The sequence below is a fragment of the Engystomops pustulosus genome, chromosome 3 (genome assembly GCF_040894005.1).
Source record: "Engystomops pustulosus chromosome 3, aEngPut4.maternal, whole genome shotgun sequence".
Classification (NCBI taxonomy): domain Eukaryota; kingdom Metazoa; phylum Chordata; class Amphibia; order Anura; family Leptodactylidae; genus Engystomops; species Engystomops pustulosus.
In genome coordinates this window covers 234843371-234863971 of record NC_092413.1, presented here as the reverse complement: position 1 = coordinate 234863971, position 20601 = coordinate 234843371, and the positions used below count along the sequence as shown (strand labels likewise).

Below are 20601 nucleotides of genomic sequence, written 5' to 3'. Positions count from 1 at the left end.
ATTCCTGGAGGTGACACCACAGGTAGGTGATAATGGAGGGAGAAGAGAGGATGAGGGGTGATCACCAGTGTAAGAGGGAAGTGGTGGAGGACATTCCTGTACTGGGGGGCAGGGGCTGGCTGGCTGTATACTGGGGGGCAGGGGCTGGCTAGCTATATACTGGGGGGCAGGGACTGGCTGGCTGTATACTGGAGGGCAGAAGCTGGATGGCTTTATACTGGGGTGTAAGGGCTGGCAGGCTATATACTGGAGACAGGGGCTGGCTTTATACTGGGGGCAGGGTCTGCAGGGTCTTTCTGGCTGTATACGGGGGGCAGGGGCTGGCTGTATACTGGGTGCAGGGGCTGGCTGTATACTGTGGAGCAGGGGCTGATAGGCTGTGTACTGGGGAGCAGGGGCTGGCTGTCTTCTGTGGGTCAGGCTGGCTGTCTGTATTCTGGGGGTCAGGGGCTGGATGGCTGTATACTGGGGGGCAGGGACTTGCAGGCTGTATACTGGAGGCAGGGGCTGGCTAGCTGTATACTGTGGAGCAGAGGCTGGCTGGCTGTATACTGGGGGGCTGGCTGTATACTGTGGAGCAGGGGCTAGTTGTATACTGGGGGCAGGGGCTGGCTGGCTGTATACTGGGGGGCAGGGGCTGGCTGTATACTGGGGGGCAGGGGCTGGCTGTATACTGGGGGGCAGGGGCTGCAGGGTCTGGCTGGCTGTATACTGGGGGGCAGGGGCTGGCTCTATACTGGGGGCAGGGACTGGCTGTATACTGGGGGGCGGGGGCTGGCTGGCTATATGCTGTGGAGCAGGGGCTGGCTGGCTATATACTGTGGAGCAGGGGCTGATAGGCTGTGTACTGGGGAGCAGGGGCTGATAGGCTGTGTACTGGGGAGAAGGGGCTGATAGGCTGTGTACTGGGGGGCAAGGGCTGGCTGGCTGTATACTGGGGGGCAGGAGCTGGCTGGCTGTATACTGGGGGGCAGAAGCTGGATGGTTGTATACTGGGGTGTAAGGGCTGGCAGGCTATATACTGGAGACAGGGGCTGGCTGTATACTGGGGGGCAGGGTCTTTCTTGCTGTATACTGGGGGGCAGGGGTTGGCTGTATACGGGGGCAGGGGCTGGCTGTATACTGGGTGCAGGGGTTGGCTGGCTATATACTGTGGAGCAGGGGCTGATAGGCTGTATACTGGGTAGCAGGGCCTGGCTGTCTTCTGTGGGTCAGGCTGGCTGTCTGTATTCTGGGGGGCAGGGGCTGGATGGCTGTATCCTGGGGGGCAGGGACTTGCAGGCTGTATACTGGGGGCAGGGGCTGGCTGTATACTGTGGAGCAGGGGCTGATAGGGTGTGTACTGGGGAGCTGAGGCTGCAGGGTTTGGCTGGCTGTATACTGGGGGGCAGGGGCTGGCTGGCTATATAATGTGGAGCAGGGTCTGATAGGCTGTGTACTGGGGAGCAGGGGCTAGCAGGCTATATACTGGGGGCAGGGGCTGGCTTGCTGTATACTGGGGGGCAGGGACTGGCTGGCTGTATACTGGGGGGCAGGGACTGGCTGGCTGTATACTGGGGGGCAGGGACTAGCAGGCTGTGTACTGGGGGCAGGGGCTGGCTGGCTGTATACTGGAGGGCAGGGGCTGGCTGGCTGTATACTGGGGGGCAGGGGCTGGCTTGTTATATACTGGGGGGCAGGGGCTGGCTGGCTGTATACTGGGGGGCAGAAGCTGGCTGGCTGTATACTGGGGGGCAGAAGCTGGATGGCTGTATACTGGGGTGAAAGGGCTGGCAGGCTATATACTGGAGACAGGGGCTGGCTGTATACTGGGGGGCAGGGTCTTTCTGGCTGTATACTGGGGGGCAGGGGCTGGCTGTATACTGGGAGCAGGGGCTGGCTGGCTATATACTGTGGAGCAGGGGCTGATAGGCTGTATACTGGGGAGCAGGGGCTGGCTGGCTGTCTTCTGTGGGTCAGGCTGTATACTGTGGAGCAGGGGCTGATAGGGTGTGTACTGGGGAGCAGGGGCTGCAGGGTCTGGATGGCTGTATACTGGGGGGCAGGGGCTGGCTGTATACTGGGGGGCAGTGGCTGGCTGTATACTGGGGGGCAGGGGCTGGCTGTATACTGGGGGGCAGGGGCTGGCTGTATACTGGGGGGCAGGGGCTGGCTGTATACTGGGGGGCAGGGGCTGGCTGTATACTGGGGTCAGGGGCTGGCTGGCTGTATAATGTGGAGCAGGGGCTGATAGGCTGTGTACTGGGGAGCAGGGGCTGGCTTGCTGTATACTGGGGGCAGGGGCTGGCTGTATACTGGGGGGCAGGGACTGGCTGGCTGTATACTGGGGGGCAGGGACTGGCTGGCTGTATACTGGGGGGCAGGGGCTGGCTGTATATTGTGGGGTAGGGGGCTGGCTGACTATACTGGGGGGCAGCGGCTGGCTTGCTGTATACTGGGGAGCAGGGGCTGGCTGGCTGGCTGTATAATGGGGAGCAGGGGCTGATAGGCTGTATAATGGGGAGCAGGGGCTGATAGGCTGTTTACTGGGGAGCAGGGGCTGATAGGCTGTGTACTGTGGGGCAGGGGCTGGCTGGCGGTATACTGTGGGGCAGGGGCTGGATGGCTGTATACTGGGGAGCAGGGGCTGGCTGTATACTGGGGGGCAGGGACTGGCTGGCTGTATACTGGAGGCAGGGGCTGGCTGGCTGTATACTGTGGAGCAGAGGCTGGCTGGCTGTATACTGGGGGTAGGGGCTGGCTGGCTGTATACTGGGGGACAGGGGCTGGCTGGCTGTATACTTGGGGGCAGAGACTGGCTGGCTGTATACTGGGGGGCAGGGGCTGGCTGTATACTGGGGGGCAGGGGCTGGGTGGCTGTATACTGGGGGGCAGCGGCTTGCTGGCTGTATACTGGGGGGCAGCGGCTGGCTGTATACTGGGGGGCAGCGGCTGGCTGTATACTGGGGGGCAGGGGCTGGCTGTATACTAGGGGGCAGGTGCTTGCTGGCTGTATACTGGGGGCAGCGGCTTGCTGGCTATATACTGGGGAGCAGGAGCTGGCTGTATTCTGTAGGCAGGGGCTTGCTGGCTGTATACTGGGGAGCAGGGGCTGGCTTTATACTGGAGGCAGGGGCTGGCTGGCTTTATATTGGGGGTAGGGACTGGCTGGCTTTATACTGGGGGGCAGGGACTAGCTGGCTGTATACTGGGGGGCAGGGGCTGGCTGGCTGTATACTGGGGGGCAGGGGCTGGCTGGCTGTATACTGGGGGACAGCGGCTGGCTGGTTGTATACTGGGGGGCAGGGGCTGGCTGGCTGTATACTGGGGGGCAGGGGCTTGCTGACTGTATACTGTGGAGCAGAGGCTGGCTGTATACTGGGGGGCAGGGGCTGGCTGGCTGTATACTGGGGGGCAGGGGCTGGCTGGCTGTATACTGGGGGGCAGGGGCTGGCTGGCTGTATACTGGGGGGCAGGGGCTGGCTGGCTGTATACTGGGGAGCAGAGGCTGGCTGTATACTGGAGGCAGGGGCTGGCTGGCTTTATATTGGGGGTAGGGACTGGCTGGCTTTATACTGGGGGGCAGGGACTAGCTGGCTGTATACTGGGGGGCAGGGGCTGGCTGGCTGTATACTGGGGGGCAGGGGCTGGCTGGCTGTGTACTGGGGGACAGGGGCTGGTTGGCTGTGTACTGGGGGGCAGGGGCTGGCTGGCTGGCTGTATACTGGGGGGCAGGGGCTGGCTGTATACTGTGGAGCAGGGGCTGGCTGGCTGTATACTGGGGAGCAGAGGCTGGCTGTATACTTGAGGCAGGGGCTGTCTGGCTGTATACTGTGGAGCAGGGGCTAGTTGTATACTGGGGCAGGGGCTGGCTGGCTGTATACTGGGGAGCAGAGGCTGACTGTATACTGGAGGCAGGGGCTGGCTGGCTGTATACTGGGGGACAGGGGCTGGCTGGCTGTATACTGGGGGACAGGGGCTGGCTGGCTGTATACTGGGGGGCAGGGGCTGGCTGGCTGTATACTGGGGGCCAGGGCTTGGTTTTTGTGTTAAAATGAGGTTCCTTGGCTTATACTTGTGTACATACGGTATATATTTAATTGCCTTAAAGGGAACCTTTCACCAGGGACCTAATTTTCACTGAAGACAAGTTACAGAAACCCATCACACCTGCTGCACTTCTGCCTCTCTCCCTTCTTTAAAGGACACCTGTCATCAGCTCTCTGTCACCACTACCTGTTGTAGCAGCTCACAAGGATCCATCCAGCCTTTTATCTAGACAATTCGTACATTAACTGTATTCACCGCGGCGGTCGGGCTGAGCCCTCTCCATAGCCGGTAAGTCTTTGCTGCATATTGCACCAAAGACTTACCGGTAACACCCGCGATCGAGCGATCACTGATCGCTTGTGTTATCACAGCGATGGCCGCCGGCAAAACTGTCGGCAGCCTCAAAAAGATAGCACATTGAAAGCACATTGTAATGAATGAGGAGGAAATCCCCATATACTGCCCCATATACTGTAGTATGGCAGTATATGATAGGATCGATCAGACAATCTAGGGTTAAAGTACCCTAGGGAGTCTGAAAAATAGTAAAAATAAAAATAAAAAAAGTTAAAAAAAAAAAATTGTAATAAAAAAACCTATAAATTCAAATCACCCCCCTTTCCCTAGAACTGATATAAATAAACAGTAAAAATCATAAACACATCAGGTATCGACGCGTCCGAAAATGCCCGTTCTATCAAAATATATTAACGGCACTTATGGCACTTTTTTGCCATTTTGAAAAATATAAAAAATCTATAAAAAGTGATCAAAAGGTCGTACAATACTAAAAATGATATCATTGAAAATATTATCAAATTTCGCAAAAAATGACACCACCCACAGCTCCGTACAACAAAGTATAAAAAAGTTATTAGCGCCAGAAGATAATAAAAATAAAAAAAATTTTGTACAGAAGGTTTTAATTTTTGTAAATGTATGAAAAGATTATAAAACCTATACAAATTTGGTATCCCCGTAATCGTACCGACCCAAAGAATAATGTAGACCTGTCATTTGGGGCGCTCAGTGAAAGACGTAATATACAAGCCCACAAGAAAATGGCGCAAATGCGTTTTTTCACCATTTTTACTGCATTTGGAATTTTTTTCCCGCTTCCGAATACATGGCATGGAATATTAAATACCATCACTATGAAGTGCAATTTGTTACACAGAAAACAAGCCCTCGCAAAGCTCTTTACATGTAACAATAAAAAAGTTATAGATTTTTGAAGGTGGGAAGTGATAAATGGACATGAAAAAACAGGAAAGGGCCCTTAACCGGTTAATCATTATAAAATCATCTTTTCTTTATTATGTAAATGAGGCTGGTCACATGATCAGAGACAGTGATGTCACCCCTGTTACCCCTCCCCTCTCCTCCTGCTCATGTCTGTGTGTAATGTATAGTAAAGCATTGCTAGTGTCTGTGCTTTACCTGCTGACATGCTCTCTCCTCCTATACACATGTGTGATACACAGACATCAGCTACACATGAACCTGACATGTCCTCTCCTCCTATACACATGTGATAGACACAGACATCAGGTACACAAGTGCCTGACATGTTCTCTCCTCCTATACACATGTGAGACGCAGACATCAGCTACACAAGTACCTGACATGTTCTCCTCCTATACACAAGTGAGAGACACAGACATCAGCTACACAAGTGCCTGACATGTTCTCTCCTCCTATACACATGTGATACACAGACATTAGCTACACAAGTTCCTGACATGTTCTCTCCTCCTATACACATGTGATACACAGACATCAGCTACACATGAACCTGACATGTTCTCTCCTCCTATACACATGTGATACAGACATCAGCTACACATGAACCTGACATGTCCTCTCCTCCTATACACATGTGAGAGACACAGACATCAGCTACACAAGTACCTGACATGATCTCTCCTGCTATACACATGTGAGAGACACAAACATCAGCTACACAAGTACCTGACATGTTCTCTCCTCCTATACACATGTAATAGACACAGACATCAGCTACACAAGTACCTGACATGTTCTCTCCTCCTATACACATGAGACACAGACATCAGCTACACAAGTACCTGACATTTTCTCTCCTCCTATACACATGTAATAGACACAGACATCAGCTACACAAGTACCTGACATGTTCTGCTCATATACACATGTTATAGACAGACATCAGCTATACAAGTAGCTGACATGTTCTCTCCTCCTATACACATGTGATAGACAGACATCAGCTATACAAGTAGCTGACATGTTCTCTCCTCCTATACACATGTGTGATACACAGACATCAGCTACACAAGTACCTGACATGTTCTCTCCTCCTATACACGTGTGATACACAGACATCAGCTACACAAGTACCTGACATGTTCTCTCCTCCTATACACATGTGTGATACACAGACATCAGCTACACATGAACCTGACATGTTTTGCTATAACATGGCTGCCTGGAGCTGTTGTACCTCTCCTATACACGCACAGGCTGCAGGGGGTGCCAGCACCAGGAAGCACATGGAGGAGCCATTATACATCACATCATTATACAGGCTGTCAGTCATGTTTATAGGAGCATCTCATACACACACAGGCTGCAGGGGGTGTCAGCACCAGGTGTGTCACATCATTATACAGGCTGTCAGTCATGTGTATAGGAGTATCTCATACTCACACAGGTTGCAGGGGGCGCCAGCACCAGGAAGCACATAGAGGAGCCATTACACCATTATACCTTACAGCATTATACAGGCTGCCAGTCATGTGTACAGGAGCATCTCATACACACACAGGTTGCAGGGGGCGCCAGCACTGGGAGTGTCACATCATTATACAGGCTGTCAGTCATGTGCATAGGAGTATCTCATACACACACAGGCTGCAGGGGGCGCCAGCACCAGGAAGGATATCATTATACAGCCTCACATCATTATACAGGCTGTCAGTCATATGTATAGGAGTATCTCATACACACAGGCTGCAGTGGGCGCCACCACCAGGAAGCACACGGAGGAGCCATTACACCATTATACCTCACATCTTTATACAGGCTGTCAGTCATGTGTATAGGAGTATCGCATACACACAGGCTGCAGGGGGCACCAGCACCAGGAAGCACATGGAGGAGCCATTACACCATTATACCTCACATCATTATACAGGCTGTCAGTCATGTGTATAGGAGTATATCAGACACACAGGCCTCAGGGGGCGCCAGCATCAGGAGTGTCACATCATTATACAGGCTGTCAGTCATGTGTATAGGAGTATCTCATACACTCAGGCTGTAGGGGGCACCAGCACCAGGAGGCACATGGAGGAACCATTACACCTTTATATATTACACCATTATACAGGCTGTCAGTCATGTGTATAGGAGTATCTCATACACACAGGCTGCAGGGGGTGGCAGCACCAGGAAGCACACGGAGGAGCCATTACACCATTATACCTCACATCTTTATACAGGCTGTCAGTCATGTGTATAGGAGTATCTCATACACACAGGCTGCAGGGGGCACCAGCACCAGGAAGCACATGGAGGAGCCATTACACCATTATACCTCACATCATTATACAGGCTGTCAGTCATGTGTATAGGAGTATCTCATACACACAGGCTGCAGGGGGCACCCGCACCAGGAAGCACATGGAGGAGCCATTACACCATTATACCTCACATCATTATACAGGCTGTCAGTCATGGGTATAGGAGTATCTCATACACACACAGGCTGCAGGGGGCGCCAGCACCAGGAGGCACATGGAGGAGCCATTACACCATTATACCTCACATCATTATACAGGCTGTCAGTCATGGGTATAGGAGTATCTCATACACATACCTCCCAACCGTCCCGGTTTCAGCGTGACATTCACGGTTTTACACCAATGTCCCGCTGCCCCGGGCGGTTGAGAGATATTCACGCTTTTCCTGCCATTGTCCCGGACCGAGAGACGAAGTCCCGTCTCCTGGTCCCGGGACACACTGCTGTAGATGCAGAGACACGGGCTCTGGAGCAGCGCGGCTGCAAGGAAGTGAGCTGACAGCTCCCAGCACTCCCCCCTCCTCCTCCCCCGGGCCGGACCCTCCCCCCTTTGAGAGCTGAGCCTCCTGTCCGGAGTCAGTGCAGGTATCATCCCAGGGAAACAGCAGGACCCGGCCATAGGAGACTCACCTGCAGCTCCTGCTTGTTCCCCCTCCTCCTCTTTCCCCTGTGTGAGCTTTTCCTGTGTCTCCAGGCATCACGGGGCACAGCAGGAGAGGTGACCCGGCCATAGGAGACTCCTCTGCAGCTCCTGATAGCTGTGGAGGGGGAGGGAGGCAGCACAGACAGAGACCACATCGCTGCCACCTCTACAATGACCATCTCCACTGCAGGAGAGGACAACTACTCCCATCAGTGAGTAAGGTGACTGTATGATAGAAGACATTTATCAGGGCTTGTGTGTCAGTTTTGTGACGTACAAGCCCTGAAATAATCGCAACGCCTTGCAAATCGTCAGACATTGCGATTATTTTGCTCCTCACACCTTCTCCGTGCCAAGAGGGCATGAGGGAGATGTAGACAGCGGCGCCTGCGCCCTCGCTATAACCTGTGAACTTTCATGACTGAAAGTTTGCAGGTTACAAAGCATTTCCACACGTGTCTGATTGTAACCGATCTATTACAATGTGCGATTTACACATTGTAATAGATGATGTGGAAAATCCCCATATACTGCCAGACTGTAGTATACTGTAGTATGGCAGTATATGGTAGGATTAATCAGACAACCTAGGGTTAAAGTACCCTTGATGATCTGAAAAATTGTAAAAGAAATAAAATAAACAAAGCCCATAAATATTCAAATCACCTCTTTCCCTAGAACTGATATAAATACAAATAAACAGTAAAAATCATGAACACATTAGGTATCGCCGTGTCCGAAAATGTCCGATCTATCAAAATATAATAACAGTTATTCCCAGAGTTTAACTCCGTAACAGAAAATAGCGTCCAAGTCAAAAAATGCCACTTTTTTGCCATTTTGCAAAATATTAAAGATGTAATAAAAAGTGATCAAAAGGTCTTACAGTCCTAAAAATGGTAGCATTGAAAATGGCATCTCATCTCGCAAAAAATGACCCCAACCACAACCACGTGCACTGAAGTATGAAAAAGTTCTTAGCGCCAGAAGATTCATTTTTGTAAATGTATGAAAACATTATAAAACCTACAAATTTGGTATCCCATCACACAGCTCTGTACATGGAGAAATATAAAAAGCTCAGGATTGAAAAATGCAAAAATTAAACGGGCCATTAATGATGCAGGATTAAACTAATGTCTCTAACTCCGCACCAGAATGAGGCTGCATTCACATGAACGTATGGGGGACATATATACGGCCAATATACGCCCCCCATACACTTCTATGGGCTCACGGCCCTGTACGGGAGCGTTACGGTACAGCACACGTGCGGCACCATACTGTTCCGTAGCCCATAGAAAGTTGGGACATGTCCTATCTTTCTATGTGATACGGCGCCGTGCGCTGTAAATCCCTATGGAGAGCGGCGGGGGTGAGCTGTGCTCATCCCCTGCTCCTCTCCCCTGCACCGGTGTATGCCCGCCGTACTACGTTACAGCGGGCATACATCGTGTGAATGTAGCTTATTGCTCACCATTCAGATGGTGCCAAGAAGCAGATGGGCACGTGTGGGCATTCTTGAGGGCACTATTGCATATTGCATGTATACACATCGAGGTGCGGTCACACGCACCACTAGGGTAGTGTTTACACACGTAACACTAGCGCATGAGCGAATGCCTCGGCCCCATCTCATTTGCATTTCCATGTGATTGCTTAGCGATCACATGCTTTCATTGGAAACGCAAATGCGATTGAGCCAAGACGCGCCCAATACACTAGCGTTGCATTTGTAAATGTAGCGCTAGTGGTACATGTAACCGCACTCTGAGGCTTTCAAAAATTATGTGATCACCTTTGTAAAATTCAGCTTTGAAAGAAAACAATCACTGAACAGCGAGAAGGGGGTGTGGCTAGGGGGTGTGGCCAAGGGCGTGGTTAATGTCCCTCTTTCTATTTGTGAAAAGTTGGGAGGTATGCATACACACACAGGCTGCAGGGGGCGCCAGCACCAGGAGGCACATGGAGGAGCCATTACACTATTATACCTCACATCTTTATACAGGCTGTCAGTCATGGGTATAGGAGTATCTCATACACACACAGGCTGCAGGGGGCGCCAGCACCAGGAGGCACATGGAGGAGCCATTACACCATTATACCTCACATCATTATACAGGCTGCCAGTCATGTGTATAGGAGTATCTCATACACACACAGGCTGCAGGGGGCGCCAGCACCAGGAGGCACATGGAGGAGCCATTACACCATTATACCTCACATCATTATACAGGCTGCCAGTCATGTGTATAGGAGTATCTCATACACACACAGGCTGCAGGGGGCGCCAGCACCAGGAGGCACATGGAGGAGCCATTACACCATTATACCTCACATCATTATACAGGCTGTCAGTCATGGGTATAGGAGTATCTCATACACACACAGGCTGCAGGGGGCGCCAGCACCAGGAGGCACATGGAGGAGCCATTACACCATTATACCTCACATCATTATACAGGCTGCCAGTCATGTGTATAGGAGTATCTCATACACACACAGGCTGCAGGGGGCGCCAGCACCAGGAGGCACATGGAGGAGCCATTACACCATTATACCTCACATCATTATACAGGCTTTCTCCAATCCTTCCTCCTCCTGACACGTATCTAGTGGGAGACTTGTATCTGATTTTGGTTTTTATTCATGTCATCTCTTTTTATCCCTAACAGGAAACATCTGTGTGAATTCTCAGGAAAATGTAGTGTTATTAATAAAAGAAGATGAAGATGTGATGGAGGACTATACAGGAGAAGACCTCAGTAATAGGACAGGTCCATCATATCATCCTCCTCATCCTGACCCGTCACAGAATAAACATCACACAGACAAAAATCATTTATGTTCAAACTGTGAGGAATATGTTACAGATGAGAGAACTCACACAGGGGAGAAGCCACATCCGTGCTCAGTATGTGGGAAATGTTTTGCAGAAAAATCTAATCTTGTTTTTTTTCCAGGAGAGAAGCCATATTCATGTTCTGAATGTGGGAAAAGCTTTAGTCAGAAATCCTATCTTACAGAACATGTAAGAATTCACACAGGAGAGAAGCCTTATACATGTTCAGAATGTGGGAAATGTTTCAACAAAAAATCTAATCTTGTCATACATGAGAGAATTCACACGGGGGAAAAACCCTATTCCTGCTTAGAATGTAGCAAATGTTTTATACATAAATCTCATCTTGTTATCCATGAGAGAATTCACACAGGAGAGAAGCCCTATTCATGTTCACTTTGTATGAAGTGTTTTATCAGTACATCAGATCTTGCCCGGCATCGGAGAAGTCACACAGGAGAGAAGCCCTATTCATGCTCACAATGTAGAAAGAGTTTTACAAACAAGTCCAGTCTTGTCACACATGAGAGAAGTCACACAGGGGAGAAGCCATATTCAGGTGCAGAAGGTGTGAAAGGATTTATTACAAAAGCCAAACTAAAGGAACATCAGAGAAGCCACACAGGAGAGACGTGACGTTTTATGTACAACGAAATGGGATGTGGAAACCAGAAGAAAATGCTAGAAGAATGAAAACATAAAAGTCTAGGATACAACTGGATATTCTGAAGCATGAGGAGAGCGGGGGATCCGTGGAGGAGGAAGACAAGTCGTGAGGCTGAATGGTCCCCGGCTTCTTACTGGAGTCGTTAATTCCCCGCACTGCAGGAGGCGCCAGAGGGACATTGGGGCAGGACTCCCCCGTCTGTGGTCACTTCAATATCTCATCTTCATCCAAACAGGATGGGATAAAAAAGAAGCTTGAATTATTATAATTTCCTTAACCCTATAAAGCTTCCTACTATGTTATTCCGCATTCCCATCAGAATTTGTAGGAGTGGAGTTCACCTAGAATGAAAAACTGTAGGAAAATGGTGGAGTTCATCTCCATGTCATGGTTTTTTTCATGCTTTTCCAGATTTTTTCATACATTTATTTTACTAGTGATAAATGCCTGAAGAAGCACTTGCTCGGAGCACCGGGGGCGGGAGAACGGGCGTTAAGTTGCTATTTGTAGATTTTCAACTTGAGGAAGTGGAAAGAAGAGTTTTGATTTAAAGGGGTCCTCTCATCCGGGCGGTCACATTCAGTTTCATTAATCTTCCTTATATAAACATTTCTTCAATTGGATGTTATTACAAAAAAATGTTCCTGAGTGAAGATAATTTCTCATAAATGTAGTCATGTTGTCCCTTAGAAACGACGTGGCTTCCTCGGATACGACCACCTCACATTCTGGCAGCGGTGGTCAGACAAGCGCCATTCAGTCCTGCCTGACCTCCTGGACTCAGCGATCATTACCACAGGACGGCTGCAGGACCTGCAGTAACTCCCGGACATTTCATACACAAAAACTTTTTGTTTCTTTGTGCAATCCCTCCAGCAGAGGTGGTCGTATCCAAGGACACAGTCTTGTTTCTAAGGGACCATATGACTACATTTATGAGAAATTATCTTCACACAGGAACATTTTTTAATAACATCTAATTGAAGAAATGTTTATATATGGCAGATTTATCAAACTGAATGTGAGTGCCCAGACGAGAGGAAAATACAGGCAGTCCCCTACTTAAGGACACCCGACTTACAGACAACCCATAGTTACAGACGGACCCCTCTGCCCCCTGTGACCTCTGGTGACCTCTCTGGATGTTGCTATAGTCCCAGGCTGCAATGATCAGCTGTAAGGTGTCTGTAATGAAGCTTTATTGATAATTCTTGGTCCAATTGCACCAAAAATTTTGAAACTCCAATTGTCACTGGGACAAAAGAAAAAAAATTGTCTAGAACTTCCATTATAAAATATACAGTTTCGACTTACATACAAATTCAACTTAAGAACAAACCTCCGGACCCTATCTTGTATGTAACCCAGGGACTGTCTGTACCCCTTTAAGTTAACACATTAAAAAAATTGGAATTTTTTTTTGAGGCAGTGAACCCCAATACTTACATTTGTGGGATCACATCGACCACAGTTATTAAATTCTAGTATATTTTGGAAGAAATGACCAGACCTTCCGCAGCAGCGCATATGTAGTGACATACTGATAATGACCCCCCTATTAGAAATGTCACTGTACACATCCAGCTCGTCCTGTGTGTGGCATAAACAACTCGTAGCGTGGGACCTATGGATATATGTTGTATTGTATAGTACAAGTGCGGAAGAGGAGGCAGGTGAGACCCCGCTGTATAAGAGGAGGCAGGTGAGACCCCTAATATGCAAATTTTCTAAAGAGACTATTAACACATGAAGTAGCCGAAGTTTAGGCTACTTAGCGCAGCTACTCCATGCCCCAATAGCCTCTTGCGTTCCGCCTACCAAAGTATATAAGCAGAACCCTGCTCTGCAGATGAGTGCGTGCGGCTCATTGTATTCCGCGCTGAGCCTGCATGTCTAGTGGTGTGACAAGATGACTGCTAGAGAGCTGAGCGTGCATGTCTAGTGGTGTGACAAGGTGACTGCTAGAGAGCTGAGCGTGCATGTCTAGTGGTGTGACAAGGTGACTGCTAGAGAGCTGAGCGTGCATGTCTAGTGGTGTGACAAGGTGACTGCTAGAGAGCTGAGCGTGCATGTCTAGTGGTGTGACAAGGTGACTGCTAGAGAGCTGAGCGTGCATGTCTAGTGGTGTGACAAGGTGACTGCTAGAAAGCTGAGCGTGCATGTCTAGTGGTGTGACAAGGTGACTGCTAGAAAGCTGAGCGTGCATGTCTAGTGGTGTGACAAGGTGACTGCTAGAAAGCTGAGCGTGCATGTCTAGTGGTGTGACAAGGTGACTGCTAGAGAGCTGAGCGTGCATGTCTAGTGGTGTGACAAGGTGACTGCTAGAGAGCTGAGCGTGCATGCCTAGTGGTGTGACAAGGTGACTGCTAGAGAGCTGAGCGTGCATGTCTAGTGGTGTGACAAGGTGACTGCTAGAGAGCTGAGCGTGCATGTCTAGTGGTGTGACAAGGTGACTGCTAGAGAGCTGAGCGTGCATGTCTAGTGGTGTGACAAGGTGACTGCTAGAGAGCTGAGCGTGCATGTCTAGTGGTGTGACAAGGTGACTGCTAGAGAGCTGAGCGTGCATGTCTAGTGGTGTGACAAGGTGACTGCTAGAGAACTGAGCGTGCATGTCTAGTGGTGTGACAAGGTGACTGCTAGAGAGCTGAGCGTGCATGTGCAACCTCCCCCACCGGGGCCTAGCCTTTTCTTGGGGCCTGGAGACAGCTGGGGACCGCAGTACCTGAGTGGCTGGCGGTTGCGGCCTAGGCACGCTAGTGTCACGGTCCTTGGCATGGGGAACCGGAGGGCTGTCCTACAGCCTGGCAGGTCTCCAGCAGGGTGGTGTTGGCAAGAAATGATGAGGGAGAGGCTGCTATAGCGGTTCTCCCTGGGGCAACCCTTTGGGGTCTGGAGTATGAGTCCCTGTGTAGTGGACAGGGTGCCCGTGATGGTAACAGCCGTAGTAGCAGGGACCAGACGGAGGCAGACGTTGAACAAAAATAACTTACAGTTCTTTATTGGAACCGGCAGGAACAGTAGCAACGTGCCTTGACAGAATGGTTGAATGCTGGAGATGCAGTTGGAGGGAGCCACAGGAGTAGTTCATCAGCCTGGATGCAAGGGCAGGCTGGGAGGTAGCTGTAGTTTCCTGACCAGGGGTTTTGTTACTCCCACTGGTCAGGTGGTGGCTACTCCTCCAATTGCATCTCAGCTCACAGACATAAAGTATAACACATGTGATTGGTTGCTGGAATTACATCACAGAAAACAATTAACTCCTGCCTTACCAGGCAGGCTCTACCGCTGCAGTGCTCATCTGTGTTATGTAGTGACCTGCTGTGGGGTTGATCAGACCCTTCACAGGCTGCAAGCTACATGGTGGGACGTATTCGCAACAACCTATCTGCCTTGCATCGGCGAGGGTGTTGCATACCCCCGGGGCAATTGAAAGAGCCGCCCTCGGCTCGACTACGGACTGGTTGGGGCGCAGAGGACCAACCGCTGGCCATCAGTGGGGAACCTCTGGCCGGTAGAGGTAGATATAAAGAGGGCACTTCGGTGAAGTGCAGGCTAAGCGATCTGTAGGGACAAACCGCCCATGGTCCTGGAGACAGGCACCTGGGTTGGTGTCGGACTAAGACAAGTACATGTGTATGCGAAGTATGACAGTTGGTCGCTGACGCCATTAAACCAAACTGTACAGTAGGAAAGGTGTGGTGTCATGTACTGTAATCCACTCCTTGCACCAGGGCCTGTATATTTGTTATATAATCACTTCTTCCCTGGCGACAAATATATAGTATATATGCATTACATTGGCATATGTGACACAATGAGACATTATACAATGTACAAGTACCTGCCGACTGACATTCTTACCCCTGTATGAGTGGCATCCAGGTGCTATTGCTTTAACTCCCCCGGTCCCCTAAGGACCCGCAGTTTACGGACTACCCCCACTTACAAAACTTCTGTTTGAGGCATAAGATAGCGGTCAGGGTTTACATAGAAACGGTCCGACACAGCCACACTACAATCTGAAAAGCCTACAAAAAGGTTAGTGCAAACTTCTGACATAAATTGACAGTGTGCAAACATATTTTGTAAATTCTCATTGGCTTAGGAGCCCAATGGGTACACATCTTACAACATTAACGTTACAAACTCAGGGTAGCAGAATAGAATGTCTCTTTCCTATGGAGAAAGGCATAATAGTGCATACAGAATGTCCATACCTAAAAAGGAAGGCATTAAGTGCAATATAAGTCAATAGCAATAAAGTAGCAACTTTTCCTTGTAGTATCTGGCAAAAGTCTCACAGAAGGTCTTTAATAGCAAAGTCCATCTTCTGGGTACAGCCCTTGATGTGGGGAAAAGTGCAATAAAAGAAGAAAGGGTCTCCTCTATGTGTAGAGGGACAGAGTCCTTTGTAGGCATCTCTGCTGTGGCAGAGGAAGGGGTGCTATCATAGCGCATGACAGTGGACAGTTCAAGGTATGTCTCTTGACTGAGATAAGTAAATAGGGGAAGAGTCTCAGGACAGTTTCTGGCTCTTGTGGGATAGGGGCGCTCAGCCCAAATGGGAGTAGTAGAAAATAATAGGGGCGCTGTCGCCCGGTGTGTCGGCTGTTCCAGCCAGGGGCTCAACAGAGCCAGGGACAAAGGAGGGGTCCAGAAATAAATAAATGGGAACCTGCAGCAGCGCCGCGGCTCCTTCCAGCTCCAATTCTTCTGGGGCCGGGTCGTCACCCCACTGGTAGCCGGCAGGTGGAGATGATGGTCTATTTGGAGCCTGCGGATAAGGCCCACCAACCGGGATATCTTCCACCATGGAGGAACCGAGGGATCCGGCAGCGCTTCCTGCAGGGGAGACGGTGGCTCCCTGAATCATGCCCGGCCCGTGGATGGCAATGGGGCCTGTACTCACGATGACCGTGGATGGGGCATTCACATGGGTCACCGCCCGGGGACTCACCGCCGAGGAAGAAAACGAGTTCGGAGACTCCGGCCATTCGTCGTCCTCATACAGCTCATCACAAGATGGGTAGCGGTCCTCATCAGGGTCTGGGATCCGGATCACGCCAGCCGCCCATGATCCTCGGGGTCCGTCCTGGAGGGAAAATTCTATATACTCCCCTGGCTTCAAGTTATGGAGCTTCTCCGGCAAATCGGGCCTTTTGACGGACCGGCGGGGAATAAATACCTCCCGTCCGGTGTAGTCCTGGGTGGCGAAGCCATAACCCCGCTGACGGTCAAAGTAGCGGACCATGCCGGTGGTGCAATTCTTCCTTACCCAGGCACCTTCCTTCGATCGGCCGGCCATGTAGCGCTGGGCCTCCTTCTCTCGGCGTCGCTGTTCCGAGACAGCGTCTCGGAGATGCCGGCGGAGGGCCTCACCGAGGCTGCGGAGGTGCCGGTGTTGCAGCTGGTCTCTCCAGGGCAGGCTCTGGTCTCGCAGATGGTCGGACAAGTGCCGGAACTGGAGCGGGAGCAGTAGGAGGGCAGGAACCACAGCAGCAGGTATGGCAGGCTGGTCGGCAGCAGCAGTAGGCCTCGGTGCAGGTTGTACAGCAGCAGTAGGCCCGGGCGCTGGCTCAACAGAAGTCAGGGCCTCCCCACGTGGCGCCTCCACGTGGGCCCGCGGTACCAGCATGGTAGCCGGGAGAGGCAATAGGAACCACCCGGGTGGTGCTTTGCGCTCCGTCACCAACTGGAGGTACGTCCTCATGACAGAGGCTCCGGTCAGTCCACGATGCAGCCAGTGCCCAGCGAAGGGCCTCCAGACCGGCTGAGCAGAGACCACAATCACAGTCTCAAGAGCTTCCAGGAACTCCGGTTGTTCCACGGAGGGGAATGGCCGAGGACCGCACATGGTGTTGACCTCACTGCGCAAAGTCCACACTAGTTCTGGCACTGCGTTGAGGTGGGGCAGGAAGTCCGCTTGGTGCAAGAGGTAGGAGTCCAAGTCTTTCCCGCCAAGAGCTGTGGCGGGCTCTATTTTTCCCTGCGCCACAGGAGGCGGGGTTCGCGCCATGCGCACGTGGGTGAAGCTTGGTGAGTCATCTGGATTTCCCGCCAGTGCAGATTTTGGCGGGCTGGAAATACTTGCTGCGCCACAGCCTCTGAGGTAAAATGCTTCAGACGCGGCAGCGCTGGATGTAGCAGAGCTGACAAAGTTCTTTGCAGAGTTTAACCTCTTGAGTGCTGGAGCAGAGCTTGACAGCATGTGCACAAAATCACTTGGGCCTAAACCCGAATGGCAGCAGGGTTAGGCAGCACAGTCTTTGTAATAAAGGACAGTCTATGACGCCACTTGCAACATCCCCCACCGGGGCCTAGCCTTTCTTGGGGCCTGGAGACAGCCGGGGCCCGCAGTACCAGAGTGACTGGCGGTTGCGGCCTAGGCACGCTAGTGTCAGGGTGCTTGGTATGGGGAACCGGAGGGCTGTCCTACAGCCTGGCAGGTCTCCAGCAGGGTGGTGTTGGCAAGAAATGATGAGGGAGAGGCTGCTATAGCGGTTCTCCCTGGGGCAACCCTTTGGGGTCTGGAGTATGAGTTCCTGTGTAGTGGATAGGGTGCCCGTGATGGTGACAGCCGTAGTAGCAGGGACCAGACGGAGGCAGACGTTGAACAAAAATAACTTACAGTTCTTTATTGGAACCAGCAGGAACAGTAGCAACGTGGTAGAATGCTGGAGATGCAGTTGGAGGGAGCCACAGGAGTAGTTCATCAGCCTGGATGCAAGGGCAGGCTGGGAGGTAGCTGTGTCCTAGTAGGATGCTTCAGCTTGTCCTGGGTTGCTTCAGATATCACCCTTGAAGGTAGGATGATATCCCTTTCTCTCACTGACTAAATCACTACACTCTTCAGGCAGGGAGCTGAGCTCTCCTGCTCTGGTCTGGTGTGCTGGCTGCACAGACTCCTCTGAGTCTCTAATCTGATCTGTTCAGACTCCTTGGTCTGACTGACTGCCCTCTAGAACTTTCCTGACCAGGGGTTTTGTTACTCCCACTGGTCAGGTGGTGGCTACTGCTCCAATTGCATCTCAGCTCACAGACATAAAGTATAACACATGTGATTGGTTGCTGGAATTACATCCCAGAAAACAATTAACTCCTGCCTTACCAGGCAGGCTCTACCGCTGCGGTGCTCATCTGTGTTATGTAGTGACCTGCTGTGGGGTTGATCAGACCCTTCACAGGCTGCAAGCTACATGGTGGGACGTATTCGCAACAACCTCTCTGCCTTGCATCCGCGAGGGTGTTGCACATGTCTTGTAGTGTAACAAGGTGACTGCTAGAGAGCTGAGTGTGCATGTCTAGTGGTGTGACCAGGTGTCTGCTAGAGAGCTGAGCGTGCATGTCTAGTGGTGTGACAAGCTGACTGCTAGAGAGCTGAGCGTGCATGTCTTGTGGTGTGACAAGGTGACTGCTAGAGAGCTGAGCGTGCATGTCTAGTGGTGTGACAAGATGAGCAGCGTCTTGCACTGGGAGCAGCATTACCCTATGGTACGCAAACGTGCCCATTAACCCCTAGGCGCACCAGGACGTTATACTACGTCCCCGGGGCTACATGTTAAGCGCACAGGGACACACTATAACGTCCTGCTTCTGGCACCGGCTCACAAACGGAGCCGGCACCAGAAGCAGCAGCTGTCAGCTGTCTATTACTCCGATCGCGGTTGTTAACCCCTTACACGCCGCGGTAAAGCATGATTGGGATCCAATCCAGTTCTGGGCAGCTCCGAGGACTGGCATGTGCCCCGGAGCTGCCGGGTCTGACTGTAAACTGTCTGAGCATGCGCAAGCATGCCAGACATTGTACACTGCTCTACAATAAAACAGTATTGTAGAACAGTGTATTGGACTTGAACCAGCGATCAGAGCATCGCTGGTTCAAGTTTAAGTATGTATAAGTAAAATAAAGTAAAAAATTAATAGCCCGCAGGCGCTTAGCCGTGGGGCTAATGACTGCCTGCAGGTTCAGGCGTGAAAATTTAGCAAGGTTTTTAGCAGGTGCAGCATGGCCCCTTTAAGAAAAGTTTGTTTATCCCCCGGGTACATGGGCTACGTGACTGGGGGTGGGCTACAGGTGTGGGTGGTATCTAGGGGTGGGCAAAAGTGATAAAGCAGGCTGCAAGCCTGAGCTCACCCTCTTTCCTGCGAATCTTCTGGAGTGTGTACATCACCATGGCTTCTGACGATGTCGCATCAGGGAAGAGGGATCTGCGTGGCTGGCCTCACTGCTGGCTGAAGCTCAGGCTTATGGCCTCCCAGCGAATGCTGCTCCCCCGGCATCCAATGGGGTTCGTCGTTCAGGTAGGCAATCACGGCCGCCTCAGCGCTTGTCTCCATCAGCGCAGGCGGCCGTGCATAATATCCCTGCCACCCCTCCCCCGTCAGGCTCGGGAGCTGGTGCTGCTCTGGCCCAGCCTGCTATCATGGCTTCCCCGGACTGCATCCCGCCCACGCCGATGCAGGCCTCCTCCTCCTCGGTCCGGCACCTGCAGCCCCTAGCTAGTGCTACTGTCGGGAGCAGCAGGGCCCGGCGCTCTGCCTCCCGTTGAGTAGAATTGACAGGCGGAGTAGATGTACTCACCTCGGTCAGTGAGGTTTCCCCTCCCGTCCAGACATCCTTCAGTACTCTGGCGCCATCTAGTGGTGGGAGTGCGGTAATGACAACACCACTCACCCGGCTCCCACCTATGGCTGTTAATTCCCCCTCTATGCTTTCCCCAGGTCAAATTAATTCCGACGAGGACTTACTGGGTGCTGACCTTGCTCCGCTGGGCGCTGGCACCCTTGTGGTCCCGCCTCCGCTAGTCGCCCCAATGCTGTCCGGGGGTTTGGGTCCGGGTTACATAGTCCCCGTAGCC

The 20601-nt window shown here is 51.5% G+C and overlaps 1 protein-coding gene and 1 long non-coding RNA gene across 5 annotated transcripts in view; one reads left to right on the top strand and one right to left on the bottom strand.

Moving 5' to 3' along the window:
* Nucleotides 1-11712, top strand: part of LOC140122810 (oocyte zinc finger protein XlCOF8.4-like) — a 217981-nt gene extending 206269 nt beyond the window's left edge. For all 3 annotated transcript variants that reach the window (XM_072144034.1, XM_072144036.1, XM_072144035.1), the window contains exon 5: nucleotides 10910-11712. In XM_072144034.1, the coding sequence (XP_072000135.1) occupies nucleotides 10910-11712 (803 nt within the window). The remainder of the gene's footprint in view (nucleotides 1-10909) is intronic.
* Nucleotides 11502-20299, bottom strand: LOC140122823 (uncharacterized). 2 transcript variants are annotated; one of them, XR_011854381.1, is made up of 2 exons: nucleotides 19878-20299; nucleotides 11502-12084 (listed from the first exon to the last, which is right to left on the bottom strand). It is a non-coding gene; the product is annotated as an uncharacterized lncRNA (long non-coding RNA). The 2 variants fall into 2 exon arrangements; XR_011854380.1 differs by having other exon boundaries at nucleotides 11502-11964.
* Nucleotides 20300-20601: the final 302 nt, after the last annotated feature.